Raw genomic sequence first — 21,315 nt, forward strand, 5'->3', positions numbered from 1 at the left:
GAGATCTGGAAGGAGTCAGAAGTGTAAAACAAAGAGGCACCTTCAGATAGCCACTGCTAGCCAGGTTGAAAATTTTCTCCTTTCCTCCATTGCATTTTTAATATCATCGAAGTTTTAATAAAATTACGACGTTTTGTCTCACTTTTAACATTGAGATGGCAAACGGTCTCAACCTCTTTCTTTTCTTTTTTTTTCTTTCTTTCTTTCTTTTTTTTTTGCCACCTAATGTTGTAAATTAGGGGCGGCGGGGCTGCATTCCCAGCACCCCAGCCGCCTGCTCAGCTAGCTTATGCCCCGAAATAACAACACACAAACTCTATTCATTTAAGCACTGCTTGCCCCATTCTCTTCTAGGCTAATTCTCACATATTAATTTAGCCCATTTCTAATCATTTGTGTATGGCACCCCAAGGTGCGCTTACCAGGAAGATTCTAGCCTATGTCCATCCTGGGTCGGAGCTTCATCCCGGGAGCGGGGCATGGCATCTCTCTCAGGCGTCTGCTCCCGAGAGGACAGCGGTCGAGTCTCTGAGCTCACTTCCTCTTCCTCCCAGCGTTCTGTTCTGTTTACTCCTCCCACCTATCCTCTAACCAATAAAATGGGCCAGGGCAGTTCCTTTATTAGCCAATGACCTTCCTCCATCAACCTAATCCTAGAAGGCATTTGTGAGAAGGGTTCAATTCAAAAGGAGCTTTCCCATAACGAAATCTCAACGATCTCTCTAGGAAGCCCAAATAACTATAATACCCAAGTGCCAATATTTTTTTATTTTTTATTTTTCATTGAGAAAAAAAAATTTCCTCCTCCTCCCAGTCTCCCAGTCCTCCCCCCATCCACCCACTCCTCTCCCCGTACCCCCACTCCTCTCCCCCTCCCCCCACTCCTCTCTCCCTCCCTCTCCAGTCCGAAGAGCAGTCTGGGTTCCCTGCCCTGTGGAAAGTCCAAGGTCCTCCCCCCCTCCATCCTGGTCTAGGAAGGTGAACATCCAAACTGGCTAGGCTCCCACAAAGCCAGAACATGTAGTAGGATCAAAACCCAGTGCCATTGTCCTTGGCTTCTCAGCAGCCCTCATTGTCCGCCATATTCAGAGAGTCCGGTTTTATCCCCTGCTTTTTCCCATACTGCTGAATCTTTTGCATATCACCATAGAACCTTCATCTGGCGATGGATGGAGATAGAGACAGAGACCCACACTGGAGCACTGGACTGAGCTCCCAAAGTCCCAATGAGGAACAGAAAGAGGGAGAAGATGAACAAGAAAGTCAGGACCAAGAGGGGTGCACCACCGATGGAAACTGTGGGGCTGATCTATTGGGAGCTCACCAAGGCCAGCTGGACTGTGACTCAACCTCTTTCTTAATGCATGGGAAACAAGGTTGAGAAAAGTTGATTACTCTCAGAGGTGCTGATTAAAGCTGCATTCCAACACTCAACCACTAGGGGGTGACTTTGTAAAAGAATAATTCCTTTGCCAGAGCCTGCTCTTCCGCATTGGGCGGTGGCTTTGCCAAAAACCCAGAGCTGTTGTTCTCAGGCACTGCAAAGAGAAAGTGGAGAAGTTGGAGCCTAGGGCTGTGTAAACCTCTCGAGGCATGTGGAACATATCGTGCCTGTTGTTTTGGGTGTTCCCGTGGGTCTGGGTAGAATCTGAAGGTGAGTAGAAGTGGGCACAGAATGGTCTGGAGAAGGAGGAAGAGTGTGGGGCTAGCAGTGCTGTGCTCATGGGTGGGTGGAGGTGGACCCTGGCTGGCTTGAAGTGCACTGGTGGGGAGAACGTATGCTGATGCAGCTCTGAGCTAAATGCAGTTCTGAACACTACCCTCCCTTTGCAGGCCGGGCTAAGACTCTTTTACAACCATCTGCCCGCTGAATTGGACACTTACTGTGATCATTCGGTTTTCATTGTTTCCAGCCCAGCAAAAGAATTTTCCCTTCAGGATCCTGCAGATCTCTTCCTTCCCAAACAGTAGTAGCTCAAGTACAGATGGCTTGGCATGGCTGGGGGATCGGCAAACTCATCGGTGGAGTAATGCCTCGGACACCATTGACTTTGTGAAGCCCTGGTCCCAGGGCAAATACAGTGACCAACAGTGGGAGAACTTGCAGCGTATACTTCAAGTTTATCGATTCAGCTTTACCAGGGACATACAGGAATTTGCCAAAATGCTGCCTAATGTACACTGTAAGTGGAGGGATGGAGCCCTAAAAAGGTACCGAGTGGGTGAGAGAGAAACCCAGACCACAACTGGGTAACTGTGGGCCTACTTGATGAGATTCTCGATTTTCACTTCTGTCTAGAGGGATCCTTGTCTCTTCTGAAAATAATCCCTGTCTCTGCTCCAGGACCCCGCAATCATTTCCCTCAACTGGGACAAACTGTTATCTCCATGCCAATTTCTTCTCCTTTCTTCCAAACTTCTTAACCATTCTTGAATCTCTACACACTCCCCTTTACAGATCCTGCTGAGATCCAGATGTCTACTGGCTGTGAGGTGTACCCTGAGAATGCTTCAGAAAGCTTTTTCTATGTAGCATTTCAAGGAGAATATATCCTGAGTTTTCAGGGAACTTCCTTTCAGAAGGCCCCAGATGCCCCACCTTGGACAGATTTGGTCATTAACGTGCTCAACGGTGATCAAGGGACAATGGAAACCCTCCAATGGCTTCTGAATGATACCTGGCCCCAGTTTGCCCATGGCCTCCTGGAAGCAGGGAAAGCAGAGCTAGAGAAACAAGGTCAGCCTGCTTGCCTCACCCCAGCTCTCCATATATTTTCCCTTCACTGTAAGCTTTAGGAAAAGGGCAATGCCTAGGAGGAGGTGAATAAGGCTTGTGGGGTTTATTCTTGTCACTGGCACTCATTCTTATTGAGTTAAATAAACACTGGGGATCAGAACTGACCAGGTGGTATTTGAGACATGCTATATCAGCTGTACTCAGGGTGTTCTAGAGTACAGAGGAGGACTGTTCCTGGAACACTTGAATCAAGGAAGGGGTGAAAGTATCACAGATTGTTTCCCTAGTCACAGTGATACAAATGGATTTAAACTAATAGGCAACATCATCTCCAGAAGGGGAACTGTGGAAAGTGTAAACTTAATAGCAATTCTGGAGCCTCTAATATAAATGTTTTTGCTTTAAAATATTTTTATTCTCTTTCTGGGTACAGAGAAGCCTGAGGTCTGGTTGTCCAGTGGCCTCAGTCCTAAACATGGTCATCTACAGTTGGTGTGTCATGTCTCTGGTTTCTACCCAAAGCCTGTGTGGGTGATGTGGATGCAGGGTGAGCAGGAGCAAAATAGTACTCAGACAAGTGACTACCTGCCCAATGCTGATGAGACATGGTATCTCCAAGCAACCCTGGATGTGGAGGCTGGAAAGGAGGCTGGCCTGGCCTGCTGCGTGAAACATAGCAGTCTAGGAGGACAGAATAAAATCTGCCGTTCACGTAAGAAAAAAACCTGTATCCTGGGTGAGAGCAAGTAGAGGTACCATTCAAGCTTGGAATGAGAACTAAACAAACTGAGTTTCAGATATGAAACCCCTAACTATTATAGGAGAGAGAGAAGGGGGAATTCTAGATACAGAAATCAATCCCAGTAAATTTGAGTTAAGATGTTCTATATATGTGAGAGGAATGTAGACCAAGAAACTCAGAAGACCCAGAGGCATAAGGGTAAATAAAGAAGTTCAGGAGGATACGCACCCCAGGATAGAGGATCCAGGGCACGAGGCATAGCTGTAGGTTATTGATGCCTCCTCTGTGAGCACTGACCACTCTGTTACCAACATATCAGTTCATCACTTAGCTTTGAAGCAAATACTGCTATTCTGACTTTGTAGATAAAGAAGTCAGTGCTAGGATAAGGTAACCACCCAAAGTCATTCAGGAAATTCAAGAGCTGGGGTAAACAGATTCACATCTGTCTGGAGAGCATACAGTCAAATCCTGACAATAGATGGTCAGTCTAAACTCATGAAGACTAAAAGAATAGAGTTTAAATAAAGAAAAAAACCAATGGCATGGCTTCCTCACATGTGCTTAGAATAGGGAACTTGAAATAAGTCTGGGTTATTTGTTTAGTGATACCTTGCATTCTTCCAAAGCAGGTGGCAGACATTTATCCACGGGTATTATCATCGTGGTAGTACTAGTAGTACTAGTACCAATATGTGCTCTAATTGGTTATGTGATCTACACCAAGAAGCGCCGGTAAGTCTCCCCTTTCCTGTGTTCCTTTTTTCAGTATCTTTGTTTTGTTACCACCTTTTCTTTCCTAATGGCCTCTCTCTTTTTTTCTCAGTTCCTATCAAGACATCCCATAGGTCTTCCTTACACCTGCCTTTCCTGAGACTCAGACCTTCTGGCTTCTAGGACTTCAGTCATGGTTGTCTGAGGAACTGAGGAGAATAAAAGAACCTTGAAGAATGTGAAGAGCTACCAGCACACTCTTTCAATATTTATTTTAAAAATTAATTTCTTTTTCATTGTATTACAAGTTTATAAAAGCCCAGGTGGTTTGGAACAAACACAATTGCAAATAAACATACCTGCCAAAAACGAGCTGTGGGCAGTATTTTATGGGATTTGCACTGAACTGGAAAGCACAGATTCTGCCCAAACCAATGGTTCCAAGTTTGTTGAAAAATGTAAAGTCTAATGCCAACATATCTGAACTCTACAGGTTTCAAAAAAACCTAGAAATACTTATTTGAGAGGAGCAGGGACATACAGATATTAAAGTAAACTCAAATATTCCCAAATATCAGTATTCTTTCATATCTTACATCCACATCTGATGGATGTCCATCTAATGACAACCCAAGGGCTTCCAGTTTGTGGCTCTTTAAAAGAAAATATTTGTCCTAAATGCAATAATGACAATCTTATGACAGAGTCTCTATTGTAAACATGCATTCATGACTGATGTGTGTGTTCTCTTTAAAATAAAATTTAGGAGGTCTCTTGGGGATTTACTTGGAATCATTGTATTTAAAAAAAGAAGTCATAGTGTATACCTACTTACCTTGAGATATTTCCCTCAAACACTGCTATAATTTCATTTAAAATGTATCCCAACAGACCATTTATTAAAGGTCAAGTTACCAGCCCATGGCACTATCAGGAATTAGTACTTACGTTAACAGGTGAGGCCCACTAAAAAGGAGTTGACATAATAAGTTCATACAGTCAAAGTAGGACACAAAGTCTCTTTTGCAGTAGTGTAATTCATAGATTTAGTAGGGAACTCAAGGCGTTTTTTCTATTCTTTTTTTCTAGTCTGAGATATGCTTTCTTTTCTCCATTTTATTTATTTATTTATTCATTCACTTATTGCTTCTTTGTCAAAAGTCAGGTGTTTGTAGGTGCATAGATTGATATCTGGTCTTCTACTCAGTTCCATTGGTCCTCCTGTCTGTTTTTATGTCAATACCGGGCTTTTTTTCAGTACTGTAGCTCTGTAGTAGAGTTTGAAGTCAGGGATTGTGATGCCTCCAGAAGTTCTTTTATTGTATAGAATTGTTTTGCCTATCCTGGGTTTTTTGCTTTTCCATAAAAAGTTGAGTATTGTTCTTTCAAGGTCTGTGAAGATTTTTCTGGGATTTTAATGGGCTTCGCATTAAATTTGTAAATTGCTTTTGGTAAGATTGCCATTTTAATTATGTTAATTCTACCTACCCAAGAGCATGGGAGATCTTTCCACTTTCTGGTGTCTTCTTCAATTTCTTTCTTCAAAGACTTAAAGTTCTTGTCATAAAGGTGATGGGCGGAGAAATCAGGTGCTTAAAAGACATCTCACACTGGCTCAGAATTGAAAGTTAGACCATTATTTACCTGCCGGAGGGGGGGGGACTTACAATACCATCCAAAAACAATCTTACCAGCCAAGCAAGATCTAGGGGGATGCAAGAATGGGACTGTAGTTTGAAGTCTATTTTGTTAGATATTAGGATAGCTATACCAGCTTGTTTCTTAGGTCCATTTGATTGGGATTTGTTTTCCCAACCCTTTACTCTGAGGTGATGTCTGTCTTTAACATTAAGGTGTGTTTCTTGTATGCAACAGAAGCATGGATTCTGTTTTTGTATCTAATCTGTTAGCCTGCATATTTTTATAGGTGAATTGAGTTCATTTATATTAAGGGATATTAATGACCAGTGATTGCTAGCTCCGGTTATTTTAGATTTCATTGTAAGAGATGTTATCATGTGTGTTTTTTCTTTGGGATTTGTTGCTCTGCGATCATCTGTTGTCTGTGTTTTTGTGTCTGCTCCCACAGAGGTCGCTGCCTGAGAGCTGCTGCAGAAAATATTTTTGACAAAATTCAACATGCCTTAAAGATAGAGTGCTAGAGAGAGCAGGAGGGAATATACCTCAATATCATAAAGACTAAATATGACAAGCCCACACTCAACATCCTAAATGGGAAAAATTCAAAGCAATACCATTAAGATCAGGAATGAGACAACGCTGCCCACATCTCCACTCCTCTTCAATACAGTATCTGAAGCACAAAGCTGGAGCAATAAGGCAAGAGAAGGAAAGTAAAGAGGTAGAAATAGGAAAAGAAGTAAAACTATCCCAGTTTGCAGATGATATGATATTCCAAAAATTCCATCAAAAAGCACCTTCTAGAAATGATCAACAATTTCAGCAAGGTGGCAAAATACAAAATAAACTTATCAAAATTAATAGCTTTTCTATATGTCAACAATTAACTTGCTGAGAAAGATATCACAGACATACTACAATTCACAATAGTCTCACAGACAATGAAATATCTACGAATAAACCTAACAGATCAGGGAAAGTGTCTGGGGACCCCTGATACAGGAGATTTGGGGGTAGGAATGCTGTGAAGGAACTTAGCCCACCCGATCTTAACCTCTCAGTGTACCGATGTGAGAATCATGTCTATCCTTATTTATTCCAAACGTGTGGAGATCTGGAAGGAGTCAGAAGTGTAAAACAAAGTAGCACCTGCAGATAATCACTGCTAGCCAGGTCGAAACTTTTCTCCTTTTCTTCCCTTGCATTTTTAATATCATCAGAGTTGTAACACAAATATGATGTTATGTCTCACCTTTAACATCGTTATGACAAACCAGTCTCAACCTCTTTCTTTAGTGTAAGCAAAAGAAGGTTGAGAAAAGTTGATTGCTCTCAGAGGTGCTGATTAAAGCTGCATTCCAACACTCAACCACTAGGGGGTGACTTTGTAAAAGAGTAATTCCTTTGCCAGATCCGGTGCTTCCTTATTTGGCAGGCTCTTTGCACAAAGCCCAGAGCTGTTCTCCTGAGGCACTGCAAAGAGAAAGTGGAGAAGTCGGAGCCTACTGCTGTGTAAACCTCTCTCACCATGTGGTACCTACCATGCCTGTTGTTTTGGGTGTTCCCCTGGGTCTGGATACAATCTGAAGGTGAGTAGAAGAGGGCACAGAATGGTCTGGAAAAGAAAGAAGAGAGGGCTGGGCTAGCAGTGTTTTCATCCTGGGTGGGTGGAGGTGGACCTTGGCAGGCTCCAAGCACATTGGTGGGCAGAACAGATGCTGATCCCGCTCAAAGCTAAATGCAGTTCTGACTGGTACTGTCCCTTTTAAAGCACAGGTAAGGCGTTTTCCTAACAACCTTTGCTGCTGACTTAGATTCTTACTGTCCTTATTTGGTTTTCATTGTTTCCAGCCCAGCAAAAGAATTTTCCCTTCAGGATCCTGCAGATCTCTTCCTTCCCAAACAGTAGTAGCTCAAGCACAGATGGCTCTGCTTGGCTGGGGGATCTGCAAACTCATCGGTGGAGTAATGCCTCAGACACCATTGACTTCATGAAGCCCTGGTCCCAGGGCAAATTCAGTGACCAACAGTGGGAGCAATTGCAGCGTGTATTTCAAGTTTATCGATTCAGCTTTACCAGGGACGTACAGGAATTTGTCAAAATGCTGCCTAATATACACTGTGAGTGGAGGGATGGAACCCTGAAAAGGTACTTAGTGGATGAGAGAGAACCCCAGATCCCAACTGGGTAACTGTGGGCCTTCTTGATGAGATTTCTTTTTTCTCCACCCTTAAGATTTTCACCTCTGTCTAGAGGGATCCTTGTCTCTTCTAAAAATAATCCCTGTCTCTGCTCCAGGACCCAGCAATCATTTCCCTCAACTGGGACAAACTGTTATCTCCATGTCAATTTCTTCCAAACTTTAACCATTCTTGAATCTCTACACACTCCCCTTTACAGATCCTGTTGAGATCCAGATGTCTGCTGGGTGTGACGTGTACTCTGAGAATGCTTCAGAAAGCTTTTTCTATGTAGCATTTCAAGGAGAATATATCCTGAGTTTTCAGGGAACTTCCTTTCAGAAGGCCCCAGATGCCCCACCTTGGACAGAGTTGGTTATTAAAGTGCTCAATGGTGATCAAGGGACAATGGAAACAGCACAATGGCTTCTGAATGACATCTGCCCCAAGTTTGTCCATGGCCTCCTGGAAGCAGGGAAGGCAGAGCTAGAGAAACAAGGTCAGCCTGCTTGCCTCACCCCGGCTCTCCCTATATTTTTCCATTTCTGTATGCTTTAGAGAAAGAACAAGGCCTAGGAAGAGGTGAATAAGGCATGTGGGGTTTATTCTTGTCACTGGCACTCACTCTGGATTCTATAAATTGAGTTAAATAAACACTGGGGATCAGAACTGAGCCAACTGGTATTTGAGACATGCTATATCAGTTGAACTCAGGGTGTTCTAGAGTACAGAGAAGGACTATTCATGGAACACTTGCATCGGGGAAGGGGTAGAAATGTCAGGGAAGGTTTCCCTAATCACAGTGATACAAATGGATTTAAACTAATAGGCAACATCATCTCCAGAAGGGGACCTGTGGAAAGCATGAACTTGATAGGAATTCTGGAGCCTCTAATATAAATGTTTTTGCTTTAAAATATTTTTATTCTCTTCCTGGGTATAGAGAAGCCTGTGGTCTCATTGCCCAGTGGCCTCAGTCCTAAACATGGTCATCTACAGTTGGTGTGTCATGTCTCTGGCTTCTACCCAAAGCCTGTGTGGGTGATGTGGATGCAGGGTGAGCAGGAGCAAAATAGTACTCAGACAAGTGACTACCTGCCCAATGCTGATGAGACATGGTATCTCCAAGCAACCCTGGATGTGGAGGCTGGAAAGGAGGCTGGCCTGGCCTGCTGCGTGAAACATAGCAGTCTAGGAGGACAGAACAAAATCTGCCGTTCACGTAAGAAAAAAAAAACCTGTATCCTGGGTGAGAGCAAGTAGAGGTACAATTCAAGCTTGGAATGAGAACTAAATAAACTGAGTTTCAGATATGAAACCCCTAACTATTATAGGAGAGAGAGAAGGGGGAATTCTAGATACAGAAATCAATCCCAGTAAATTTGAGTTAAGATGATATATATATATATATATATATATATATATATATATATATATGAGGAATGTAGACCAAGAAACTCAGAAGACCCAGAGGCAAAGGGCAAATAAAGAAATTCAGGAGGATACACACCCCAGGATAGAGGATCCAGGGCACGAGGAATAGCTGTAGGTTATTGATGCCTCCTCTGTGAGCACTGACCACTCTGTCACCAACATATCAGTTCATCACTTAGCTTTGAAGCAAATACTGCGATTCTGACTTTATATATAAAGAGGTTATTGCTAAGATAAGGTAAAGTCATTCTGAAAATTCAAGAGCTGGGGGTAAACAGATTCACATCTGTCTGGAGAGCATACAGTCAAATCCTGACAATAGATGGTCAGTCTAAACTCACGAAGACTAAAAGGATATAGTTTAAATAAAGAAAAAGCAGTGGGTGGCTTCCTCACATGTGCTTAGAAAAGGGAACATAAAATAGGTCTCAGTTCTTTGTTTAGTGATGCTTTGTATTTTTCTACAGAACATGACAAATATTCACCCAACGGTATTATCGCGGCAGTAGTAGTAGTAGGACTACCAATATGTGCTCTAATTGGTTATGTGATCTACACCAAGAAGCGCCGGTAAGTTCCCCTTTCCTGTGTTCTTTCCTCAACATCCCTGCTTTGTTATCTCCATTTCTTTCCTAATGGCCTCTCTCTTTTCTCTCAGCTCCTATCAAGACATCCCGGGCCGGGCGGTGGTGGCGCACGCCTTTAATCCCAGCACTCGGGAGGCAGAGGCAGGTGGATCTCTGTGAGTTCGAGACCAGCCTGGTCTACAAGAGCTAGTTCCAGGACAGGCTCCAAAACCACAGAGAAACCCTGTCTCAAAAAACAAAACAACAACAACAAAAAAAGACATCCTGTAGGTCTTCCTTACTCCTGCCTTTCCTGAGCCTCAGACCTTCCGGCTTCTAGGACTTCAGTCCTGCTTGGCTGAGGAATTGAGGAGGAGGGTAAAACAACCTTGAAGAAAGTGAAGAGCAACCAGCACACCCTTTCAATATTTATTTCAAAAATTAATTTCTTTCTCATTGTATTACAAGTTTATAAAAGCCCCGGTGGTTTGGAACAAACACAATTGCAAATATACATACCTGCCAAGAACAAGCTGTGGACAGTATTTTATGGGATTTGCACTGAACTGGAAAGCACAGATCCTGCCCAAACTGATGGTTCCAAGTTTGTTGAAAAGTGTAAAGTCCAATGCCATCATGGCTGAAGTCTACAGGTTTTAAGAAACCTAGAAATACTTATTTGAGAGGAGAGGTGACATACAGATTTTAAAGTAAACTCAAATATTTGCAAATATCAGCACTGTTTGATATCTTAGATCCACACCTGATGGATGTCCATCTAATGACAACCCAAGGACTTCCAGTTTGTGGCTCTTTAAAAGAAAATATTTGTCCTAAATGCCATAATGACAATCTTAGGACAGAGTCTCTATTGTAAACATGCATTCATGACTGATGTGTGTGTTCTCTTTAAAATAAAATTTAGGAGGTCTCCTGGAGTTTTACTTGGAATCACTGTATTTTAAAAAGAAGTCATAGTATATACATTCTTACCTTGAGATATTTCCCTCAAACACTCCTATAATTTTCATTTGAAATGTATCCCGACACCCCTTTTATTGAAGGTCAAGATTCCAGCCCATGGCACTATCAGGAAGTAGTACTTACATTAGCAGGTGAGGCCCAGTAGAAAGGAGTAGACATAATGAGTTCATACAGTCATAGTGGGACACAAAGTCCCTTTTGCCGTAATGTAATTCATAGATTTAGAAGGCAACTCAAGGCGTTTTTTTCCTTTTTTTTTTTTCTTTCTGAAAAAACAAAAAAACAGTAGGGCAGACTTTGCTTTATGTATAAAAGCTACTTGTGACTACATGTTATCTGTTTTTTTTGGTCTGTGTTACCTCACTCAATATGGTGTTTGCTTGATCCATCCATTTGTCCGCAATTTTCAAGATGTCATCATTTTTTCCAATGTATAGTATTCCATTATGTAAAAGTACCACATCTTCTTTATTCATTCTTCAGTTGAGGGGCATTTAGGTTGTTTCCAGGTTCTACCTATGACAAATAATGCTGCTATGAACATAGTTTAGTACATGTCTTTTTGGTATGATAAAACATCCTTTGGGTATATACTCAAAAGTGGTATTGCTGGTCTTGAGGTAGGTTGTTTTCTAATTTTCTGAAAAACATCATACTGATTTCCAAAGCAGCTGTACAAGTTTGCACTCCCACCAGCAAAGGAGGAGTGTTCCCTTTACCCCACATCCTCTCCAGCATAAAACTGTCATCAGAGTTTTTGATCTTGGCCATTCTTACAGGTATAAAATGGAATCTCAAAGTTATTTTGATTTCATTTCTCTTATGGCTAAGGTTGTTGAGCATTCCCTTAGGTGTCTTTCAGACATTTTAGATTCCTCTCTTGAGAGCTCTGTTTTTTTCATTAGATTATTTGTTCTTTTGAAGTTAATTTTCTTGAGTTCATTGTATGTTTTGGTTATCAGTCCTCTGTCTGATGTGGGTTTGGTGAAGATCTTTTCCCACGCTATAAGCTGCTGTTTTGTCTTGTTGACTGTGTCCTTTGCTTTGCAAAAGTTTCTCAATTTCAGAAGGTCCCATTTATTAATTGTTGCTCTCAGGGTTGGTACTTCTGCAGTTATATTTAGGAAGTGGTCTCCTGTGCCAATGCGTGCAAGTATACTTCCCACTTTCTCTTCTGTGAGGTTCAGTGTGATTGGTTTTATGTTGAAGTCTTTGATCATTTGCATTTGAGTTTTGTGCATTGTGATAGATACTGATCTACTTTCATTCTTCTACTTGTTGAAATACAGTTATGTCAGGACCATTTGTTGGATATGCTTTCTTTTATCCATTTTATTTATTTGTTTATTGCTTCATTGTCAAAAATCAGGAGTTTGTAGGTGTAGATTGATATCTGGTCTTCAATTCAGTTCCATCGGTCCTCCTGTCGGTTTATATGTCAATACCAAGCTGTATTCAGTACTGTAGATCTGTAGTAAAGTTTGAAGTCAGGGATTGTGATGCCTCTAGAAGTTGCTTTATTGTATAGGACTGTTTTGGCCATCCTGGATTTTTTTTGATTTTCCATAAGAAATTTGAGTATTGTTCTTTCAAGGTCTGTGAAGATTTTTCTGGGATTTTGATGGGCTTTGCATTAAATTTGTAGATTGCTTTTGGTAAGATTGCCATTTTTACTGTCTTAATTCTACCTACCCAAGAGCATGGGGGATTTTTCCATTTTATGGTGTCTTCTTCAATTTCTTTCTTCACAGACTTAAAGTTCGAGTCTTACAGGTTTTTCACTTGTTTGGTTAGAGTTACACCAAGCTATTTTATGTTATTTGTGGCTATTGTTAAAGGTGATGCTTCTCTAATTTCTTTCTCAGTCCATTTATCATCTGTATAAAAGAGGGCTACTGATTCTTTTTGAGTTAATCTTGTATCCTGCTACGTTACTGAAGGTGTTTATGTCTTGTAAAAGTTTCTTGGTAGAATTTTGGGGGTCACTTATGTAAACTGTCGTATCATTAGCAAATAGTGAGAGTTTGATTTCTTTTTTTCCGTCTTGAATCCCCTTGATTTCCTTTTCATTTTTTTCCTATCGTTCTGGCTAGCACCTCAAGTACTTTGTTGAATAAATATGGAGAGAGTGGACAACCTTGTCTTGTTCCTGATTTCATTTAGATTTCTTTGAGTTTTTCTCCATTTAGTTTGATGTTGGCTGTTGACTAGCTGTGTATTGCTTTATTATGTTTAGGTATGCTCCTTGTATCCTTGCTCTCTCCAAGACCTTTATCATGAAAGGATATCGTATTTTGTCGGTTTTTTTCAACATCTAATGAGATGATCATGTGTTTTCTTTTTCAGTTTGTTTACATAGTGGATTACATTGACATATATTCATATATTGAACTATCTCTGCATCTCTCGGATGAGGCCTCCTTGGTCATAGTGGATGATTTTTCTGATGTGTCTTGGATTTGGTTTGCCAGCATTCTATTGAGTTTTTTTGCATCAATGTTCATGAATGAGATTGGTCTGTAATTTTCTTTCTTAGTAATGTCTTTGTGTGGTTTGGGTATCAGGGTAATTGTAGCATGAAAAGAGTTTGGCAGTGAAAACAAAAAAAGTGAAAACAAAATAAGAAAAGAGTTTGGCATTGTTCCTTCTATTTCAATTTTGTGGCACAATTTGAGGAGTATTGGTATTAGTTCTTCTTTGAAAATCTTGTAGAATTCTGAGCCTAAACCCTCTGGTCCTGGGCTTTTTTTTGGTTGGGAGACTTTTGATGAATGTTTCTATTTCTTCAGCAGTTATAGGTGTGCTTAATTTGCTTATCTGGTTTTGATTTAATTTTGGTAAGTGATATTTATCCAAAAAATGTTCATTTCCTTTAAGTTTTCCAATTTTGTGGAGTACAGGTTTTTGACATATGAACTGATGATTCTCTATATTTCCTCCACATCTGTTGTTATGTCCCCTTTTTCACTTCTGATTTTGTTAATTTGGATAGTCTCTCTCTGCCTTTTGGTTAGTTTGGATAACGGTTTGTCTATTTTGTTGATTTTCTCGAAGAACCAACTCTTGGTCTCATTGATTCTTTGTATTTTTTTATTTCTATTTTGTTGATTTTTAGAAAGTCTTTAATTTCTTCCTTGACCCATTGATGAGTGAGCATTGTTTAATTTCCATGTGTTTGTGGGCCTTCTGAAATTTGTTTTGCTGTTGAATTCTAATTTTAAGCCATGGTGATCTGATAAGATACATAGAGTTTTCCTTTTCTTTTTTTGTTTTTCATTTATTTTTCCATTTATATATTTACACTTCATCTCCTCCTCCCATTTCCCTCCAGTTCCCCCACTCACCCTCCCTCCTTCCCCTCCCTCCTTAAGAGAGGGCAGGGAATCCTGCCCTGTGGGAAGTCCAACCCCCCACCACACACACACATCCAGGCCTAGGAAGCTTTGCATCCAAATAGACTGGGGTCCCAAAAAGCCAGTACATGCAGTAGAAACAAGTCTCTGTGCCTTTATCAATGGCTTCTCAGTCAACCCCCATTTTCAGCCACATTCAGAGAGTCCGGTTTGATTGCATCCTCATTCAGATCCGGTCCAGCTGGATTTGGTGAGCTCTCTTTAGAACAGGTACACTGTCTCAGTGGGTGGACCAACCCTTTGCGGTCCAGACTTCCTTGCTCATCTCCCTCCTGCTTTTCAACTGGACCTTGTGGGCTCAGTTCGTTGCTCTAATGAGGGACTTTATCTCTATCTCCATCTGTCACCGGATGAAGACTCTATTGTGATATTCGAGATAATCATCAGTGTGATAGTGGGGCAAAGCTAGTTCAGGCACCCTCTACTCTGCTGCCCAACGACCTAGCTGGGGATATCCCCGTGGGCACCTGGGATCCCCTCTAGAACCAAGTCTCTTGCCAACCCTAAAATGGCTCCCTTAATGTAGATATCTTCTTCCCTACTCCTATATCTGTCCTTCCTCCATCTCCACCCTCCCACTCCCCCAAGCACTCTCCAGTCTTTTTCTTTTTCCTTCTCTCTCCCCCTCTCCCCTCCCCCACCCCACCCCCATGCTCCCAACTTTTACCTGGCAATCTTATTTGCTTCCAATTTCCAAGAGGATCTATATATGTTTTTCTTTGGGTTCACCTTGTTATTTGGCTTCTCTAGGCTTGTGAACTGTAGGCTTAATGTCCTTTGTTTATGGCTAGAGTCCACTAATGAGTGAATACATACCATATTCATCTTTTTGGGTATGGGTTATCTCACTCAGGATAGTGTTTTCTATTTCCATCCATTTGCATGCAAAATTCAAAATGTCATTATTTTTTTACCGCTGAGTAGTACTCTAATGAGTATATTTTCCACACTTTCTTTATCTATTCTTCCATTGAGGGGCATCTAGGTTGTTTCCAGGATCTGGCAATTACAAATAATACTGCTATGAACATAGTTGAACAAATGCTTTTGTAGTATGATTGGGCATCTCTTGGGTATATTCCCAAGAGTAGTATTGCTGGATCTTGAGGTATATTGATTCCCAATTTCCTGAGAAACCGCCACAATGATTTCTAAAGTAGTTGCACAAGTTTGCATTCCCACCAGCAATGGATGAGAGTTCCCATTACTCCATATCCTCTCCAGCATAGGCTATCATTGTTGTTTTTGATTTTAGCCATTCTGACAGGTGTAAGATGGTATCTCAAAGTTGTTTTGATTTGCATTTCCCTGATTGCTAAGGAGGTTGAACATGACCTTAGCAGAAAGTGAGTCTGATCCATTTCATTTCTCATCTGTTGTCCTGGATTAAGTACTGAAGGTTTTTGCCGACCTCCTTCTCCCTGGTAGCTCAACTCCTGCCTCCTTGTCTTCTGTAGGTGGTCACAGAAGCTGTGTATTCTTAACTGCAGCAGCCATTGGATCCTCAAATGACAGCACTATATGGTGTTCTTCTCCAGTCTCTCAGTCTTTCCCTCTATTGCCATGTCCTCTGAACCTCAGAGTGGATGGTATAGATGCCTTACTTAGGACCAAGCCCTGTGCAGTCCCTTATTATCAGCACTTGGTCAAGTTGTGATTCTCTGCTTTGACCATCACTCACTGCCTTTGTTGAACCCTAAATTACTGAGGAGGAGTTCCCCCAAGAGACCACTCTCACACTGCAGTTGATGTAAAAGCAAGAGGATTTAATTCTGTCACGACAGGGTCCTTCAGCATTCGAGAAGCCAAAAGACCCAAATGACTGTCACAAGCTACTTTTAAAGCAAAAAGCCATAGAAACAAGGGGGGAAAGTTGGGGGTTGTTTTTCAACTATTAGGGTTGGCTTATTCAAAGGGCTACTAACAATAATTGGTCTGAGCCAGGGCTGGAGAGCAGTTGCCAGATCAGGCAAGGTAAGAGGAAACATCTGAGGGTTACTTTGACCCCCTTTCCAGGGACTGAGTCAAAACATCTGTGGACATCTGTGGGTTATCTTGTCCCAATTCCAGGAATGGAGCTCTATTTGGAGAACATCCACAAGGACACGGGGAGATGGAAAGTCCCCAACATTTCAGTACATGCATGTGTAGTTGCTAGGTTCCTGGGAGGGGGGGGAGCACGAAGTCTGAGAGGCCTCAGAAATGGCATCAGAGTTGTCCTAGAGTTCTACACCATTAGATTTTTTGACTAAGACTGAGAAATGCACTATTCTACATGCATTACATAAGAATTCAGAAAGCAGTGTAACTACATGTTCTTTAAGCAAACACCAGTAGTAAATTCTTTCACATGATTTATGACCTCTCCAGTCACCAGTTTTTACCAGGTTTACAATACTAAAATCTACATTGTCTGTCATGGATTGGGCCTCAGATTAAACCAGGATGTGGTTTGTTATTTCTGAGACAGTTATGGCATTATTCTACCCCTGTGCACATTTTGTTTAGCTTGTCAGTATTGTAGCATACAGGTTCCACCACTGGATTAGACACTCACTCCCCCAGGAGTTTGCATAGCATCTTCTATACTATGCATACTCAGGGCAGAAGACCCCAGCTCAGTTCCACCTTGCTTTATATATTCTGTATTCAAAATGCTTGTTGTCTTCAGTAATAGGGTCTTACTGCCTACTTCTGCTAAGAAGCAAAGAGAAGTAACAATGCCCTGTATTGTTTTGGGGTGGGGACTCTGTAGCTAACAACTCATTGGGAGATATTCTACAACTGGTACTATGACTTTAGATTAATAACCTATGAGTTCCGGAAGCCACATTACCTACCCATGCAGGGAAGAGCTTCTTTCTGTTGGGTTATAAATATACGTTCCCAGTGGCTGTCCTGGTTAGCTTTAATAGTCAATTTGACATAGCCCAGAGTCACTTTATTAGTCAGGGTTCTCTAAAGGAAAAGAACTGATAGAATAAATATTAAAGAGGAATTTGTTAGAGTAGTTTACAGGCTGTGGTCTGGGTAGGCCAACAATGGCTGTCACCTGGTGGAAAGCCCAAGAATCTGGTCGTTGTTTGTTCATGAGAGTGGGTATCTCCGTCGCTCTAATCTGGTGCTGGAGTCCTGGAGGTTTCCTAGAGAGCTGCTGGCCTTTAATCTTTGAGGGAATCCCCCCAAAAGTAGGTTCTAATATAAGCAAAATAATGTCTCAGAAACAGGATGGGTGAATTTGCCGTGAGAGTGAGGACAAGCAGATATGGCCCAAGTTTAGAGTGACTCTTCCACCATAAATGATCCAATCAAGAAATGTCTCACAGCTATGCCCAGCTGCTTAATGTAGTCAAGTTGACAACCAAGATTAGCCATCACATCATCTCAGAAGGGGGTTCTCAATTCAGGGGTTACCCAAATTAGAACAGCCTGTGGGGATATCTATTGAGGATTGTCTTGATTGTTAATTGATATAGGGGGGTCAGCCAGCATCCTCTGAGTAAGTTATCCTGGGCTGTGTAAGGAAGCTACCTAAATATAAAACCGAGCAAGCCAGCGAGACACACTCCTCCATGTTTTCTGCTTCAAGATGCTGCTTGAGGTCCTGGCCTTACTCAATGAGGAGCTGTAACATTTATGACAAAATAAACTCCTTCTCCCAAATTGCTTTTTGTCAGAGTGTTTTCTTACAGCAACAGAAAGAAATTGGAATAATGTCCAAGAGTGACTGAAAGTGCTAACTATTAAATACTCACTCATTGCATTTAAAACCATGCATATGTTAGTTTTATTAAAATATAGTATGTTAGAAATTGCCACTAGAGGTGATTTTCTAAAAGCTTGTGAAAAAATAATTTCTACGATATTAAATCTTCAAAATGAAACCCTCTCTAGAGATCTTAAGTTTTTCCTCATATGGAAAAACAAATAAACAAAAGTCCCACAAAGAAGAGAGGGTAAGGAACATGGGAAAGAGACACCCATATGCTATCATATGCTATATGACATTTTAAAAAATCAAAGATGAAATGTTATTGCTCTTGTAGACTAAAATTTACTGAAATATTAGGAATATTAAGACCCAGAGCTGATACCTTTTTAATTGAAAGATCTTTTGATATTATAGTATAGCAAAGGTTCTGAGTTCCTAAAAAAGAATTACAAGTTATTGATGAACCAGCCTGACTCCATCCTAAGATTAGGAGCCGTCTCATTACAAGATTAAAATAAGTTCACTCCTCTTTTCTTGGGTAAAACTTGGGTTTGGTCAAGTCTTGACCCATATTCAGGAATTTGATATTTCCATACCCTATACCGCCACCCTGATAAGATATTCTCCCAAATAATTTTAAGATGTTCAGTCAAGTTCCCTCACAACTAAAATTCCTCTGGAAATTTCACAACCCTTGAAAATTCCATAGTCTTTAGAGAGATAGCCTTGTCTGACAGAAAATAAAACTTGCATAATTTGACCAAAGAATTTGGGTATTGGTCTTTACTCTCATTCAGTGGGATTAACAGTTATTTGTGATAAAAAAGAAATTATATGATATTAATGTAATAGGCAATATACATTCTATTTTAAAATACTTTGAAAATGGACAGTTCATTTGATTTGGCAATTAAGGTTTTGGAACACACTTTTCTAACTTGTTTAGCTCAGATGAATATTATAAAAATTACAAAAGTTCCATGTTAAATTTGGGCATAGTGGCAAATGCCTGTAATACCAGCATTCATGAGGCAGAGGCAGCCTGGTCTACAGAGTGAGTTCTGGAAGAGCCAGAACTGTTAAACAGAGAAACCTTCTCTCAAAAAAAAAACAAAAAAAAAAAAACAAATTACATCCTCAGTTAGATACCTATTGTTATTTTAAACAATTATCTTAAAACTCTATGTAAAATTTTTATAGCTTTAGCTCTAAATAGGTAGGTTAATTAACATTAATCTTCATTTGTGAAAAAAAACATCTTCTTTAAAAATTTCATTATAGTGCCATGTGAATATAGTGTTCCGCTCTTTTCATTTATAAAAACTGAATAGAGAACCTCATGGGATATTTTACTGCCCATTTGAAAGATTATAATAGGGAGGCAATGTGGTTATTTGTAATTTCATCAAATCCCTTCACGTGACACCATTTTATTGTGTTAATTTTCTATTTTTAATGTTACCAGAGAATTTAAAAAAAAATGAAATAAAATAGCCCTTGCTTTAGCAGGGTGTTGGTGACATATGCCTTTAATCCCAGTGCTTAGAAGGCAGAAACAGGTGGATCTTTGAGCTTAAGAAAAGATTGATATACAGAATGAGTTCCAGGACAGTCAGAGTGACACAGAGAAACCTTATCTTGAAAAAAAACAAAATCAGTAAATAAGATTAAAAAAATAATACTGTTCCCAGGAAACAAGTTCACATGATTTTATTCTTACAGACAAGTGACTAGAAAGTGGCATAGTTACTATTTTAGAAATTTTGTCCAAAATAGTTACTTTACAGTCTCAGAATCATAGATTTAATAAACAACTAAAACTCATACTTTATAGCTTTTGTTTTTCTTACTGTAGTACATACTTTTCTTCCAAAGACACTGAAGGTAGGTCCAGGGAGGTTCTGGAAAAGTGGTTTAAAGCACACACTGGTGCTGCGGAGAAATGGGTCTCAGTTTATAGCTCCCGTATCAGATTGCTCACTCTGTAACTCCAGCTCCAGGGGATCACAGCCCCTTCTGCTTCAAGATAGTTAGTACGCAAGTTCACAGAGACCACCACTATCCAACTCCACGTATATGCATAATTTGAAATAAAATAAATCTTAATTTAATTAAGAGTTAATGTTTCTAAATTTTTTTAATATTTATTTATTTATTATGTATACAATATTCTGTCTGTGTGTCTGCCTGCAGGCCAGAAGAGGGTACCAGACCCCATTACAGGTGATTGTGAGCCACCATGTGGTTGCTGGGAATTGAACTCAGGACCCCTGAAGAGCAGGCAGTGCTCTTAACCGCTGAGCCATCTCTCCAGCCCAATGTTTCTAAATTTTTACAACTCTTGTATATTTAATGATTATCTTTGCACCTCATTGGAGGAAGTATATATTTTGTTGTCTTTAAATGATGGTACTGTTAAGTTGGGAGTGTAACCCCAGCCCCTGGCTTCTATTCCAGACTCCCTGACATGGGAGTTGCTTTGTTCTGGACTCCAAATCCCAGCATGCCAAGTCCTGACAGGAAGGGGGGGTTCAGGACCACTCCCACAGGGTATTTAAGTAGGCTACCAGAGGACAAACACATGGGCTCCCTGCTGCCCTGTCTCCCCGCCATACACTTGGCCACCCAAAGACAGAGTTAAATTAAGGAAAAACAATTTTTTTAGGACCAGGAAATTGAGGGGGCTGTATCTGACCTGTTTAAGGTGGATCCTTTCATTCAGCTCCCTGGAACTCACAAGAATTCTTTGGGTTTATGAAAACAGAAGTTTTAGACACATACATTGTATAATGACTGTGACATATTTTTGTACAATGAAAAATATTTTTAAGATTATGAAAAGCATTATGAGAGGGAAATTTGATCTGAAATTTGTTTGGTGAGGTTGTTTTTTTTTTTTAAGACAGCTGTCTTCCTGCCACCACACCAATGGACCTTAGTGCCCTTAAGCCTGCCCTGCTCCCCAGGGGACCCAGTACTCAAACAGTTAACTCCTAGCTCTCTCGAACCTCAATGGACAGGACCTCACACCATATTCATCAGCACCCCCTTGGATGCTCTTGGGACACACATGCTGGTACCATCTTTCCAGGCTCAAGCGGGCACCTACTCAAGACACTTGGTCTGTCCAACAGACAGGACCTTCCACCCTCCGGTTTTCCAGGATGCCACAATGAAGGGCCTACCTACTC

At 40.8% G+C, this 21,315-nt stretch overlaps 2 protein-coding genes across 2 annotated transcripts in view; both read left to right on the forward strand.

Annotated features, from left to right (window-relative positions):
- The first annotated feature begins 1,554 nt into the window (after positions 1 to 1,554).
- Positions 1,555 to 4,539, forward strand: LOC121452844 (antigen-presenting glycoprotein CD1d2-like). Its single transcript, XM_041659172.1, has 6 exons — positions 1,555 to 1,654; positions 1,914 to 2,183; positions 2,459 to 2,737; positions 3,171 to 3,449; positions 4,112 to 4,214; positions 4,306 to 4,539. Exons 1-6 carry the CDS (start codon positions 1,594 to 1,596, stop codon positions 4,325 to 4,327), a joined length of 1,014 nt encoding a protein of 337 aa, XP_041515106.1. The 5' UTR covers positions 1,555 to 1,593; the 3' UTR covers positions 4,328 to 4,539.
- Positions 4,540 to 7,286: 2,747 nt separating this feature from the next.
- Positions 7,287 to 21,315, forward strand: part of LOC121453009 (antigen-presenting glycoprotein CD1d-like) — a 54,432-nt gene continuing 40,403 nt past the window's right edge. Inside the window, exons 1-6 of the mRNA XM_041659520.1 lie at positions 7,287 to 7,423; positions 7,686 to 7,955; positions 8,236 to 8,514; positions 8,959 to 9,237; positions 9,917 to 10,019; positions 10,108 to 10,161. Of these exons, the coding sequence (XP_041515454.1) occupies positions 7,363 to 7,423; positions 7,686 to 7,955; positions 8,236 to 8,514; positions 8,959 to 9,237; positions 9,917 to 10,019; positions 10,108 to 10,161 (1,046 nt within the window). The 5' untranslated portion in view covers positions 7,287 to 7,362. The remainder of the gene's footprint in view (positions 7,424 to 7,685; positions 7,956 to 8,235; positions 8,515 to 8,958; positions 9,238 to 9,916; positions 10,020 to 10,107; positions 10,162 to 21,315) is intronic.

The sequence above is a fragment of the Microtus oregoni genome, unplaced genomic scaffold (assembly GCF_018167655.1).
Source record: "Microtus oregoni isolate MIOR12 unplaced genomic scaffold, Mior012 000010F_ref0000083, whole genome shotgun sequence".
Classification (NCBI taxonomy): domain Eukaryota; kingdom Metazoa; phylum Chordata; class Mammalia; order Rodentia; family Cricetidae; genus Microtus; species Microtus oregoni.

Excerpts from the sequence above, each read along its gene's own strand:
- LOC121452844 (XM_041659172.1), top strand. The coding sequence starts at position 1,594 with ATGTGGAACATATCGTGCCTGTTGTTTTGGGTGTTCCCGTGGGTCTGG. Across the intron at positions 1,655-1,913 it reads GGTCTGGGTAGAATCTGAAG|CCCAGCAAAAGAATTTTCCC; the intron begins GTGAGTAGAAGT and ends CATTGTTTCCAG. Across the intron at positions 4,215-4,305 it reads ATCTACACCAAGAAGCGCCG|TTCCTATCAAGACATCCCAT; the intron begins GTAAGTCTCCCC and ends TTTTTTTCTCAG.